This window comes from Convolutriloba macropyga, chromosome 2 (assembly GCF_964194025.1).
Source record: "Convolutriloba macropyga chromosome 2, txConMacr16.3, whole genome shotgun sequence".
Taxonomy (NCBI): Eukaryota; Metazoa; Xenacoelomorpha; order Acoela; family Convolutidae; genus Convolutriloba; species Convolutriloba macropyga.
The window spans coordinates 1,670,260-1,684,868 of record NC_134469.1 but is presented as its reverse complement, the minus strand read 5'-3'; the positions used below and the strand labels follow the sequence as shown (position 1 = coordinate 1,684,868).

Sequence of the window (14,609 nt, the reverse complement as noted above, 5' to 3'; positions counted from 1 at the left end):
ACTGATGAGTTTGCCCCTTTTAGGACATTCCAGTCTAAAGTAGAAAAACCCAAATGGATATCGAATGAACCTAAAAATTTAAGAACCAGTAAAAACCTAACTCACTGTAAATGGAAGAAAACAAGGAAAAATGTTCATCTCGAAAAATTTAAACTGTTGCGCTACAAGTTTGAAAACCTGGTGAGAATAAATAAGAAAAGGTAATACTCAAATGTTTTCGAATCATGCATGGGAGACTCAAGACAAGTCTAAACTTTTCAATGATCTAAGTGGTAAAAGCGAAAATAAAAACGTACTTTTTACGTAACTGGGGTTGAATGTCCTAATGAGAGTGATATTCCAAACGCATTCAATGATTTTTCTGCTGATGCTGGGATAAATATTTCAAGTAGGTTGCCTTATGTTCCTCTCCAAACTATATCTTCTCATGACCAGTCAATGTTCCTCTATCCAACATCAGATAATGAAGTACAAAAAACTATTGATAAATTAGACAATAAGTCTTCTTCAGGGCTTGACAATATCAGCAACGTTCTGGTGAAAATTAGGTCAGAGGTTACTTAACATATCTTATTAATCTATCCTTCTTTAACGGAAAATTTCCCGGAGCTTTATCAAAAGCCAAAATTATTCCTTTGCATAAGGATGGTGATAAGACCGATGAGAACAATTATAGGCCAATATCACTGCTTATTACTTGGAGTATAATCTTTGAACGAATTATGTATATTCGATTGTACAATTTTTTCGAGCATAACCTGTTGTTTACGAATAAACAATTTGGATTCCGCCGGAAACACAGTACGGTTGATGCCACGGTCGAATTTATTGAAAGGATTTGAACTTAAGTTAATAGCACATATAAGTTAATAATAAGTTTTTTTCCTTGATCTAAAAAAGGGGTTTGATACGATTGATCATCAAATTTTGCTGCATAAGGTAGAATGCTATGGTATTCGCGGTAACTGTCACACGTGCTTTGCTTCTTATTTATCTAATAGGTATCAAAGAGTTCAAGTCAATGGTTGCTTATCAAACGAAAGTTAAATTGTGGCGTACCACAAGGATCGATCCTCGGATCTCTTTTATTCACTCTTTACATTAAAAATATTACCGCATGCTGCAAATTCACAAAAATAATTCTGTTTGCAGATGACACTACTATATCATCGATTGGATGTAAACCTGAGGATATTGAAACGGATCTCAATGAAATTGGCTGTTGGCTATTAGCAAACAAATTGTCCCTTAATTTGGATAAAACAGTTCAGTTAAATCTAAGTGCTAGAGCATCCAATCATCAGTATAGTATGAATAATTGTCCGGTTATTATTAAACAAAGGTGTAAATACCTTGGCTTAAATTTCGATTCTAAACTGACGTTCAAGTTTCATATTGATTTTGTTAAAAAGAGACTCGGTAAACAGTGTGGTATTATTTGTAAATTAAGACATTACGTTCCAAGGCAGTTTCTAATTCGCTACTACAAAAGCAATATAAATCCAATAATACAATACGGTATTTTATTATATGGTTGCACAAAATATTCAAATTTGGAAAAAAATTATCTACAAAATTTTTTTTTAAAGTTTATTTATTTTCGTCACCGCGGTGATCATTGTGAAGATATATTTCAGAGACACAAAATATTGTCAGTATTCGAACTACAAATCTGCGAAATGCTCAAGTTTGTCCTGAGATCCGTATACCAATTGCATTCTGAAAAATACCTTAATGATTTATTTAGTTTTGAGAACAAAAGATCTACTAGAAATGATTCTTATAATCTTTTGCATGAACCTCTTTGTAGAAAAAAGCTGGAAGACTGTCACTGCGATTTCGCGCCCCAAAACTTTATAATCTGTTAGCAAAACAGAATCTCTTTACTACTTTTGATAACTGCACTGTTAATGACATAAGTAATCTTTATCACTTGGAGAAATTCTTTCTTTCTTTCTTTCTTCAATTTTCAGCAGTCAAGCTTCGACAATCTGTTCACAGATTAAATTGGCCATTCATGCAGGTTAGCATGATTTATGATAAAATACTAATCCTCAAAAATACTTGAAAATTAATTGAGCTGATGTAGAGTGAACAGATTGAACAAAGTTATGCAAAAAACCATTTGAATGGCCAAAATTCTATTTTTATCACAGCAATTACGCCAGTGTGATCTCAACCACAACCTATTGCATGTGTTGAAAAAGTGTGAGATGAACTCACGGGTGAAGTGATGAACAAGTTTGCGTCACAGTACTGATAGAGGAACTTGAGCATCTCCAGGAATCCCAGTCTGGCAGCAGTGTGGGCTGCACTCTCTCCCCACTTGGTCTGTGCATCCACGTGTGCCCCCTGGTCCACCAGTCTCTGGCACATCTCGATTGAGTTGCGTCTCACTGCCATGTGTAGTGCTGCCAGTCCATTCTAAACCACAACTAGGTAAAAACCATCGATGGGCGAGGGGGGGGGGGTTGGGAGGGAGGGGTGCATGTGCACTATCAATGAGAAGGTGGCTTCCGAAAGTTTTGGAAAAGAGTGAAGTGAACTTTAAATTTAAGTTTTACTTCACTTTTATGAAGAGACCAATGTTAGGGACACTTGACTATTTAGATTGCCATGTAAATTTTTACCTCACCAGTGTTAATTAGTGTTCGTCTAATTTGAGCAAAACTTGCGTCGAAACATTTTTGTTTTATGCTGAACGAAAAATTCCTTTCGTTCAGCATCCCAAATTTTCTTACAGTTGTTTGAATACACTGTTCTTAACCTTATGATGTTTTCCAAGGTCGGTCGGCGGAGCAAATTTAGTTCTGCTATGACGTACTTGTTATTTATTGTGCAAAAACTGATAATAAAGTGGTAACAAAAAATAGTGGGTGAACTAAAAACGCACTTGACTTTATATTATGATCATTAAAAAATCAAAAAAACTTTATTCTGAAAACTAGACTGGTCAGTATTTTGACATGACTATAAAATGCAATAGTGTAAAATTGTCTAAAAAAAATTCCTGAAATTAACACTGTTCAGTACTGATATACTCTGGGTGGTACACCCGGGTTACGATAAAAAAATCTTGGTGAGCTTTTTAGTCAAAACAAATAAATATATTCAGTTGTTGATCTCCATCTTATTTCAGAAAAGCCGACTTTGAAGGACAACGATTGTTGGTGGTCTTTGGTTAACAAATGATTGTTCATATATCATTGTTAAGTTTGTACTTCGATTTAATGCGAACTGGAATTCTCAACTAAATTTGAATAATTTTAATTCTGATTAGTACTAACAGCAGCAATTGAGTTGGCACTAGCTCCAGACTGTAACAAGAGAGTTGCCACATCACTGTGTCCATTCATGACTGCCATGTGCAAGGGAGTGAAACAATTAGCAGAAGTTGCAGCAGTGTCCGGGGATGCCCCGTGAGCCAGCAACAGTCTGCACAACTCCAGATGGCCATGTTTGGCAGCTAGATGCAACGGTGTCAACTCACCACCCTTCTAAACCACAGTCACACATTTGTTAAGGCTTTGTTCACTTAATGAGGTCAACGTCCGTCACTGGCGTCCTATATCACTTATCTAAACTGCTTGAAGAAATAACTAAATATAATGTTTTGTTTGCTCCCATTATCGCCACTTCTAAAAATATCACCAACAAGGCAGCGATCAGAATTGTTGCATAAGACTCCCACTCCTCTCATTCAACTTTTTGTCAAATGTTTACCAGATGCAAATTCAGATGCAATTTTTCCAGTTTGAAAATGGCGCTTTCATTTCTTAAACATTGAATGTTAATTTCACAATAAGCCACCCTGAGAAATTACCAACCAAAAGAGGGGGCAAGTGGAAATACTAAATTCATAATGACTCGCCCAAAAAAGCGGGGAGATCTTTGAAAGTTGAACAATTCTGCGAAAATCTGAATAATTGCAGAAATATTATAAATTAAATCATGTGTCACCCAATGACAGGCGAATTTTATTTTTCAATTGGTTCTTTTCGAATCACCCAATGATAGGGTAGTTGAAAAACATTTTAAGAGTTGACGAAAAATATGAAGAAAGCGGGCAAAGAAATTAATTAACAAGGAGGCGCTGCAAAACAATTAATGGACTATGAAAAAATTAGAACCATGGTACTGTTTAACCAAGTAATTTTAACTTTTAACTTTTTGTCAATTAAAGGACATCAGGTGAACTTTCATAAATGAAAAAAATAGAAAACCTGATAAATTTTTTGCAAACTATAGGAAACGAAAAAATTCAAAATATATTTCTAAATTCAAAATAAAATTCGAAAGTCAAAATATACGCATAAATCTACCAAGACATGCAAGAGGAAAAATACTCAATTTTTTGTTGCAAATTAGACAATAAGATAATACCAATCCAACATACATAAACTGACTAGCGTCGGAAGAATTGTTCTCGAAGGACAGGCGGGGGGCAATTTAATTTAAGGGTGTTGCTTAAAATTCTTTTATGCGGGCAAAAACTCGGACTCCATAGGGGTTCGCACCAACGACCTCCAGGATAGCAGTCAGCCTTTTTTACCACGAAGTTACATCGTCGTTGAACATCGCCCGATAACAATCGCCATTAAATTAGCAACAAATTTCATCTCGGAATGAGAGTAATTGAAATCACTCAAAAATGAAGAAGTGAAGCGCGAAAAAGTCACTTGAGAAGTCACAGAATGTTCTAGAACAAACGTGCAAAAACGGCCAGGCATAAAATTGTACATAAGAAAGATTAGCATATTTACAATAATTGCTTTAAATTTCGTTCTAAGGCAATTAAAATGAAAAACATAACCGATTAAACGTCGGAAGAATTGCTCTCGAACGACTAGTGGGAGCTCTAATCAATTGCAGCCTGCCTGTCGGGCAGGGGGTAGGGAGGGGGGAGCTTAAATGGGACTAAGAAGTTCAATAGTGGGCTTCAAATAACCACATTATAGGTTAACAGATACCACTATTAAGATTTAAAGTAAAAAATGACCAGTTTCGGCACACTTTTCATTTGATTTTAAGTATAAAATTGCCGCCAATAGAGTTCAGCTGCTTGATATTGTGATTGAGGGAGAATTTTAGATCACGCGAAACGCAAAAAGCCAAGGGCGTAAAAAACACTCGAAGAGTCAAAATTGTCAAGCAAAAATTTTGCATAAAAAAGACACACGTTTACAATAATTGCCATGAACTTCGTTCAAGAGCAATTAATAAGAAGAATATAAGAAAATACAAAATTTATGCGCATAAATTACTTTATCGTGGCTACTATAGACCTCAATCAATATCTAAAATTGAAAAGAAACCAATTTCGGCTGATTTATAGCTTGGCTTTTAGTAGCTGACTGCAATCAATTAATTTCAGATGTTTGGAGATTTTGAATTAACATAGCCGACTATTTCTGAAATAGTTTGTAAATCGACTTGCGTGCCTTATAAGAGATAGAAACAGATACAGATATAAGTTGAAAGTTATCGACCCCGCTCAAAAAGCTATGTAAAAAACATTTAGCGAGGAATTAACAAAGCTTGTTAAATATCATTGCTCTGCAGCCTTTTCATTAGGGAGCTTTATTACACATATGAGTTCCTTTGACCTTATAAAAATTCAAATTGAACTTACGATTTAAGCGCAAAGTTTTAATGAATAAATTAAGTCACGTATGATCAAAATTTAATCGCCTTAATGACCAACAAACTTTGGCTAAAGAGATTGAGAAATGATGCCACGCGCGCAAACGCCGCAAGTGACAGGAAGAAGTCAATCGGAAAATTTTACTTTCAGCGTTGCTCTGTGAATGAAACTAAATCAAAAAAAGAGCGTGAGACGACAAAACAAAACAAAAAAATATAGCCGGAATATTCCTGTACCGACTCCAAGTAAAATTCAACTTTCCCAAGCCCAATACTAACGGATGGAAAAATTAGATTTATTATATCATTCAAATTGAAACAAATGCATGAACAAAATTATCAGGGGAAAAGGCAAATTATGAAAATATCTTCTAGAAAAAGCAATTTCTCGTGAAATATTGTATAAAAAAGATATTCAAACATGATTCAATTATGTTCAACAAAAGCTGGAAAACGAATAATTGGGCAAAAAAAGAAATAAAGGACAAAATAATACATAGCTGGCAGATTGCCAGAAAATAGCCGCAATAGATTCGTAGATCGGCAGTCTAAAAAAAACAGTAGAAAAGACAGACCAAAAAAATTCGTATTTTCATTGAAGGCAGATCTTTTATATTTTGATTAAAAGTGTGTATAAGTTATTGATGCCTCTATTAGCTGATCTCAAATAACCTTCACTTAGAGTGACACACACCCATTTGACCTTATCTCTTTGAATTAAAGTAAATAAAAGTCAATTTCAAAGTGAGGAAGTCATTTTTGTGAGTGAGGTAAGTCGTGTGACCAGAAATTTAATCACGCGCATGAACAAAAAAAACTCGCTCCACTAAGAGCGAAAAATGACGTCACACATGCAACTCAGTTGAAATTGCATGAACGAATGAACAAAAAGTGGCTGTGACGTCATATGGTCGTAACAAAAATTATGACGACGAAATAAAAAAACCAAGAGAAGGCCAATAATAGCCCCAGCTATCGCTGTGCGGCTATTAAAAAACTCAAATTTTCTAATATCTTCCAGAAACTGCGCATACCCATTAACTGTTCTCATCACACCTTAGGAAACAGCTACTGTTAATTCATTAAGCACCCACACGACACCCAAATGCAAAAATTTAAATGGAAAACACTTAAAACATGACAAAGTAAAAACTACGAAAAACTGCACAGTTGATTAATTCAGTTCATTAAATTATCAACCCTTTGTTTTCGCTTAGTAACAACAAGGGTAAAAAAGGCCCTAATTACACAACTGAAAAATATATTCCGAGAGGCAGAAGATAGCAGTATAAGGCAAAAAACACCAAAATAGAACACTGTAATTAATATCAATTAAATCAAAATTCCACAAAACAACAAAAACTGATTTAAACAAAATACCCCAGACACCAAAAAACATGAGAGAGTAAAGAAACCGATAAGAAGCGACTAAAACAGTGAAATAAGCTTAAAAAAATAACGACTGCATACAAAACTATTATATATGATTGAGATAGATCAAAAATTTAAACTCATTTGTTAATAGGGTATAGAAAAACCACTTTGCCTGAAAAAAAAAATAAAAAACCTGCTTTGAAAAGGCCACATGTTATCAAAAAGTTTTTCTCGCTTAGCAAAAATTTTTTCACACCTACAAATTTCTTTCAAAAACGCGGCACGGGAAATATCACTTCTCGCTACTCTTCATTTCGTTTAGCCTTGTGATCTAAATACTTAGTTTTTACGTGCAGTATTGACTTTTACATCCTGTTTTAAAAACACTCCAAAAACTTTTCGATAAAATACGCTCCATCAACACTCCTCTTTGCGTCGTACAAATTCAAGACCACCGCAAAAAATCTACGCTCAGTTTACAGATTTGCAGCTATAAAAAACCAATTTATATCACTAAAAGACACACATTTAATAAAAGACACACATAAAAAAGACACACGTTTACAATAATTGCTATGAACTTCGTTCAAGAGCAATTAATAACAAGAATATAAGAAAATACAAAATTTATGCGCATAAATTACTTTATCCTGGTTACTATAGACCTCAATCAAATTCTAAAATTAAAAAGAAACCAATTTCGGTTGATTTATAGCTTGGCTTTTAGTAGCCGACTGCAATCAATTAAATTCAGATGTTTGGAGATTTTGAATTAACATAGCCGACTATTTCTGAAATAGTTCGTAAATCGACTTGCGTGCCCTATAAGAGATAGAAACAGATACAGATATAAGTTAAAAGTTATCGACCCCGCTCAAAAAGCTATGTAAAAAACATTCAGCGAGGAATTAACAAAGCTTGTTTAATATCATTGCGCTGCAGCCTTTTCCTTAGGGACCTTTATTACACATATGAGTTCCTTTGACCTTATAATAATTCAAATTGAACTTACGATTTAAGCGCAAAGTTTTAATGAATAAATTAATTCACGTATGATCAAAATTTAATCGCCTTAATGACCAACAAACTTTGGCTAAAGAGATTGAGAAATGATGCCACGCGCGCAAACGCCGCAAGTGACAGGAAGAAGTCAATCGGAAAATTTTACTTTCAGCGTTGCTCTGTGAATGAAACTAAATCAAAAAAAGAGCGTGAGACGACAAAACAAAACAAAAAAATATAGCCGGAATATTCCTGTACCGACTCCAAGTAAAATTCAACTTTCCCAAGCCCAATACTAACGGATGGAAAAATTAGATTTATTATATCATTCAAATTGAAACAAATGCATGAACAAAATTATCAGGGGAAAAGGCAAATTATGAAAATATCTTCTAGAAAAAGCAATTTCTCGTGAAATATTGTATAAAAAAGATATTCAAACATGATTCAATTATGTTCAAAAAAAGCTGGAAAACGAATAATTGGGCAAAAAAAGAAATAAAGGACAAAATAATACATAGCTGGCAGATTGCCAGAAAACAGCCGCAATAGATTCGTAGATGGGCAGTCTAAAAAGACAGTAAAAAAGACAGACCAAAAAAATTCGTCTTTTCATTGAAGGCTGATCTTTTATATTTTGATTAAAAATGTGTATAAGTTATTGCTGCCTCTATTAGCTGATCTCAAATAACCTTCACTTAGAGTGACACACATCCATTTGACCTTATCTCTTTGAATTAAAGTAAATAAAAGTCAATTTCAAAGTGAGGAAGTCATTTTTGAGAGTGAGGTAAGTCGTGTGACCAAAAATTTAATCAAGCGCATGAACAAAAAAACTCGCTCCACTAAGAGCGAAAAATGACGTCACACATGCAACTCAGTTGAAATTGCATGAACGAATGAACAACAAGTGGCTGTGACGTCATATGGTCGTAACAAAAATTATGACGACGAAATAAAAAACCAAGAGAAGGCCAATAATAGCCCAAGCTATCGCTGTGCGGCTATTAAAAAACTCAAATTTTCTAATATCTTCCAGAAACTGCGCATAACCATTAACTGTTCTCATCACGCCTTGGAAACAGCTACTGTTAATTCATTAAGCACCCACACGACACCCAAATGCAAAAATTTAAATGGAAAACACTTAAAACATGACAAAGAAGTAAAAACTACAAAAAACTGCACAGTTGATTAATTCAGTTCATTAAATTATCAAACCTTTGTTTTCGCTTAGTAACAACAAGGGTAAAAAAGGCCCTAATTACACAACTGAAAAATAAATTCCGAGAGGCAGAAGATAGCAGTATAAGGCAAAAAACACCAAAAATAGAACACTGTAACTGATATCAACGAAATCAAAATTCCACAAAACCACAAAAACTGATTTCAACAAAATACCCCAGACACCAAAAAACATGAGAGAGTAAAGAAACCGATAAGAAGCGACTAAAACAGTGAAATAAGTTTGAAAAAATTAACGACTGCATACAAAACTATTATATATGATTGAGATAGATCAAAAATTTAAACTCATTTGTTAATAGGGTATAGAAAAACCACTTTGCCTGAAAAAAAAATAAAAAACCTGCTTTGAAAAGGCCACATGTTATCAAAAAGTTTTTCTCGCTTAGCAAAAATTTTTTCACACCTACAAATTTCTTTCAAAAACGCGGCACGGGAAATATCACTTCTCGCTACTCTTCATTTCGTTTATCCTTGTGATCTAAATACTTAGTTTTTACGTGCAGTATTGACTTTTACATCCTGTTTTAAATACACTCCAAAAACTTTTCGATAAAATACGCTCCATCAACACTCCTCTTTGCGTCGTACAAATTCAAGACCACCGCAAAAAATCTACAATCAGTTTACAGATTTGCAGCTATAAAAAAACAATTTAGATCACTAAAAACTAAACGTTAACGAAGTAGAAGTCAGGCGAACGGTCAGACATAGCCTGCCGGAAAATAACCGCCGTTTACGCGCTCGATGCACATCGGGATTGAAACAGAAAAACGGAAGAGATAAATTGACCAAATTTTTGTTTTTATTCAGCGTCAAAAACTGTTCCAATTTGGTGTGCAGTTTCAGTTGGATTCTTAAACTATACTCACTTCAGCTTCAAAACTGAAAACTAATAACCTTAATACCAATGTCAGCTTAATACCAATCGCAAACAATTTAATGCACTTTGATAACCTAATTCTCAATGAAATAATGACCGGGCTTTATCGAATTATCCTTTTGATTTTGACAGTATTCGCAACAATGCGTAATTGAATGCGAGAAAGAACTTAAAATACATTCAGTTGAAACAGTGAGTGAATAAGTCAGAAGTCAATCGTGAAACTTATGTAAAACCAAAAAGGTGATCAAAAGGTAAAGCGAATTAAAAAAAACATAGCAGGACAAGTCCTGAAATACAATCCAAAGATTTGAATGAAAAACTTAGAAGTAGTCTACCTGACCAGCAGCTGAACTGAACAGTGCCAGCCAAAACACAAACGAAATCATCTGAGAAATTAAAACAAACAAACAAACTATTAAAAATATACTAATTGCTAAAACTCTAAAGCATTTACCTCGAAGTTGATCCCTTTAAATATACCTATTTCAAAAATATGTTCACAACTAATTTTTGTCTCTGAAATGCGTCGTCCAGTATTATACCTGCAAGATCTGAAAAAAATTCATTGGCCTTTGAAGATCGATTAACTGACAAAAATTCCATATATCCAAAAATGACAGAAAAATTCCATATATTGAAATCAATTGCAAATTCTAAAAAAATTTTGCTGAAAATCGTAATATTAAAATCTTTAGAATCACTTGTGTCCCTAGAGACTATCCAGTAACCCAATTTAAGCCTTAAAAAATTCATTGGCTCAAAGATCGATAAACTAGGTACGAGACAATAATTTCTTCTTCGTTCTATTAAAATGTCGAAAACCATTCCATAAACCCTAGCAGCTATGTAATGACATACTATTGAATCCTGGACGAAGTTACTTGGCTACTGAGGCAAGAAAACCTGAGCAAAAAACTTCTGAAAATTGCAAATTTTATCAAAAAATTTCTAAAATTCGAAAAGTTAAACAACCATGCAGTAACTTTTTATCAGACCGTGGAATAGGTTTTCTGGCCCTTGGGTCTGGACAAAAATCAAAATTTGAAAAAAAAATTACAGATTTTTTTAAAAAGCTTAAATTCGAGACATTAAAATGTTTAAAACTATTCCATTGTTACTAGAAACTATGCAGTGCCTAATTATCTAACCTTAAAGGAATTCTTTGGATTGTAAAAAGGAGAGCGCCTAAATGATAGCCGTTGAGAGGTTGACGGCGGCTATTAACAACGGTCAGCTGAAATTTTTCGACCACGGCAAATGCTTCAAAGTTCGTTCACATATTTTAGCACCGAAAAATATTCAAAAACCTTGTGAAGGAAAATTGGAAACGGAAATACCTTTGGTCAAAATTTACAAATTGGATATCAACTAGCCAAAAATTGTTTGCGAAAAAGATCTGTTGGTGTAAAGCTTTTGAGCTAAAATTCATATGGCCGAAAGCATGCACCTTAAAAATAGAGAAATGGAGTTTACCAAGAATCATCGAAATTTTGCTTACTTCATTTTTGATGACTATATTACCCCAAATCAATTAAATTCAAAACAGTGGATAGTAATAAATTAAGCAGAGGGCAGGTAATGGGTCCTTAGAGACATCGGGTTTCCTATCCCATAAAATGCGCAACAATTCTATAGAAAGTTTTAGGCAAAAAAAACTAATTTTTAGTTTAACTTTAATTAAGTTTTTTAATATTTTCGTATGAGAAAACCTCAAAAAAACTTACAGCGTACACTTTTTTCCTGGTTATAATTTTCAACAGCACACCAAACAGCATCCTATTTTGGCAACAGACATCCAAGCTTAGGATACAGTTAAACGTTCTGGATCATCAACACCAGTCTGCAAATCTTCACCTTAAGTGATACCATTATACACGCATGCAGAGCATGAAATAACCTGTCTTTGGCCAAGAGGGTTGGGTGGGAAAAGACAAGGAAAAAGAAATAGTTCTACAGTTCTCTCAAGCAAGCAAGAACAGTATCTCGCATTATTAGCTGCAAAGGCATTCTAAAATATCAACAACTAAGCTGCTGCTGCTGCTGCTGTTTTCAGTTGGTAGCTTGCTTCTTTCCATCACACTCAAGCACTTGTGTATTGTTTTTACCCCCTCTTTCTATCAGTTCCTCTATTCTCATTCTAGTCTGTGCAATTCTAGTGTAGAAACAGCACTACCACTCAATAAACAGCAGAGACAACGAGACAAATTGAGAGAGAGAGGAGAGAGAAAGTGCAATGGTTACACTTAACTCCTTGTTAGCTTACTCTCGTTAATTAGGCCAACCACTCAAACAATATCAGCCCAGCCATACCAACAAACATACTACAAAGTCAAGTCATTTTTACCACTATCAAGGCATTCTAACAAGACGAAAAAGAAACAGAACAAATCACATCATTGTTGGGAAGACCTTCACTAGCATGAAACAAAAACATCATCATTAGATCTATAGCGATATACAGATTTGTGAAGAGACGTCGCATGCATAGAACAGTGTACGGTTAATCCCTTTGAAAAACGAGCATTGATTTTTGATCGTGATTTTCTCTTCAAAATGTAGCTTCTGATTTTGACATTGTCTGAATTGTATGGGAATTTAAAATGGAGTGAGCGTGGGAAATGGTCTTAAGATGTACTTAAATCACGTTCGATCCATTCCTAGCTCCTCTTTCATTTTCTCCATGGCTGTCAAGCTTCTGAGAGGAGGCAAGCGGGGCAGCTTTTGAGCTGTTGAACAATTTGACACCAGTTACAATTCGTGAATTCTAAGGCTTCAAAACATCCAATTGACAAGCCATACATTGAAAATAAAATTCTGAGAAGAAAAGCTATGTATCAAGCTATACACAATTAGTACAATTTTTTTACAGAAATGAGCTGATGAATTGCGTCATAAACGCCGTCCACAAAAAATTTGAGGGATTAATAGACGTTTCTTGTTTCAATCCAGAGAAGCATTTTAATTTTAATTCAATTTTGAAATGCAGTTTCCGTTGAGCGAGGTAAGCCACGTATGATCTAATCACCCAAATGTCATAAAACTCTTAGTAGAGAAAAAGATGATGTGAATGCCGTCAACAAGCGGAATCAGGAAACCACATGAACAAAGTTGACGTTTCAGCTTTTCTGTGAGAAAAAAGTTTTGAAAAATGAGCGATTGGGAGGGGGCGGTTGAGAGGGTGGGGAGGGACGAGAGGGGGATCAAAATAGCCAAGTGAAGGAGGGTGGTTCTAAGAATGCCCTCCGTCTAAGAATGCTCAGCCACAATGCCCTCCGGCTTTACCTGTTTATCCCGTTTTGCAGGACCACCGGACTAATGTAATTGCTACAACCTTTTGAGAGCAATGAAAAAAAAACGTACGTGAATAAAACACAATCGAGAGTCTAACTTTTATTTAAACAAATTGATTTCTCATTACTTTAAAATTGGAATGAAAAAAATGTACAAAGCAAAAAACAACTCGCGCATTTTTTCACCACTTCCTGTTTTACAGTGATCAAAAGTAAACATAGCCGCCAGATTGCCAGAATAGCTGCGAAAGAAGAGACCTGCGTGCCAAATAATAGAGATAGAAACAGAGTCAGATCTAAATTGAAAAAAAAGCCTCCGCTAAAAAAGCTAGGTAAAAATTATTCAGCGATAAATTATTAAAGATTGTTGAAATTCATCCCAAAGAAGCCTCTTATTAGGGACCTTTACTACGCATATGAGTTCCTTTGACCTTAAACAAATTCAAATTAAACTTAAGTTTTAAAGTGCAAAAGTAATTTTATTGAGTGAGGTAAGTCACTTGTGATCAAAATCTAATCACGCAAAATACTTTTGCCGAAGAGAGTGAGAAAATACGTCACGCGCCATTAGTGAGAGGAAGAAGTCATTCAGAAAATTATTCTTTTTCAGCTTTGCTGTGTGAACAAATGTAAAACGAAAAAAAGCGTCAGACGACGAAACAAAAAAACCAAGAGCACCGCAATATAGCTCCACTCAGCTTACAGCTTCGCAACTATAATAAAAATCTTAAAGAGTGATGCTCAACACTTAAGTTCTTTGAAAATTTTAGCAGGATTTTGGGTAATGTGCGTACGCAGATAATGTTCCGACCCCGCTCATCCACATTCTTGACTTAATTTAATTGGCTACGAAATGATGAAGAGACAGAAAATTCTCAACATACAATTCCTTCAAGAAACTACTAATGCAAAAAAATATTAACACTTTAGAGGTCCGATCAAACTTGTTGTTAATGGAACTACAAGAAAAAGCAAAAATAAAAAACAAATAAACATTAATTACGACCAAAACTCATGTCTATTTAAAAAATCATAACAAAATCAAACTCGCATAAGATAAAACCTAAACAAAACAAAACAACCTCAACTTCATAAGAAAAGAAATGGGACCTGTCCTCAATCGACTGGGTAGCAGGTCGACATAAAATAGCAAAAAAAATACAAATTCA

The 14,609-nt window shown here is 34.6% G+C and overlaps 1 protein-coding gene across 4 annotated transcripts in view; it reads right to left on the bottom strand.

Annotated features, from left to right (window-relative positions):
- LOC142355590 (uncharacterized) overlaps positions 1-14,609 on the bottom strand; it is an 89,981-nt gene that overhangs the window by 20,559 nt on the left and 54,813 nt on the right. For all 4 annotated transcript variants that reach the window (XM_075407725.1, XM_075407709.1, XM_075407718.1 and 1 more), the window contains 2 exons: positions 3,288-3,497; positions 2,224-2,424 (listed from right to left, as the gene is read on the bottom strand). In XM_075407725.1, coding sequence (XP_075263840.1) covers positions 2,224-2,424; positions 3,288-3,497 — 411 coding nt within the window. The remainder of the gene's footprint in view (positions 1-2,223; positions 2,425-3,287; positions 3,498-14,609) is intronic.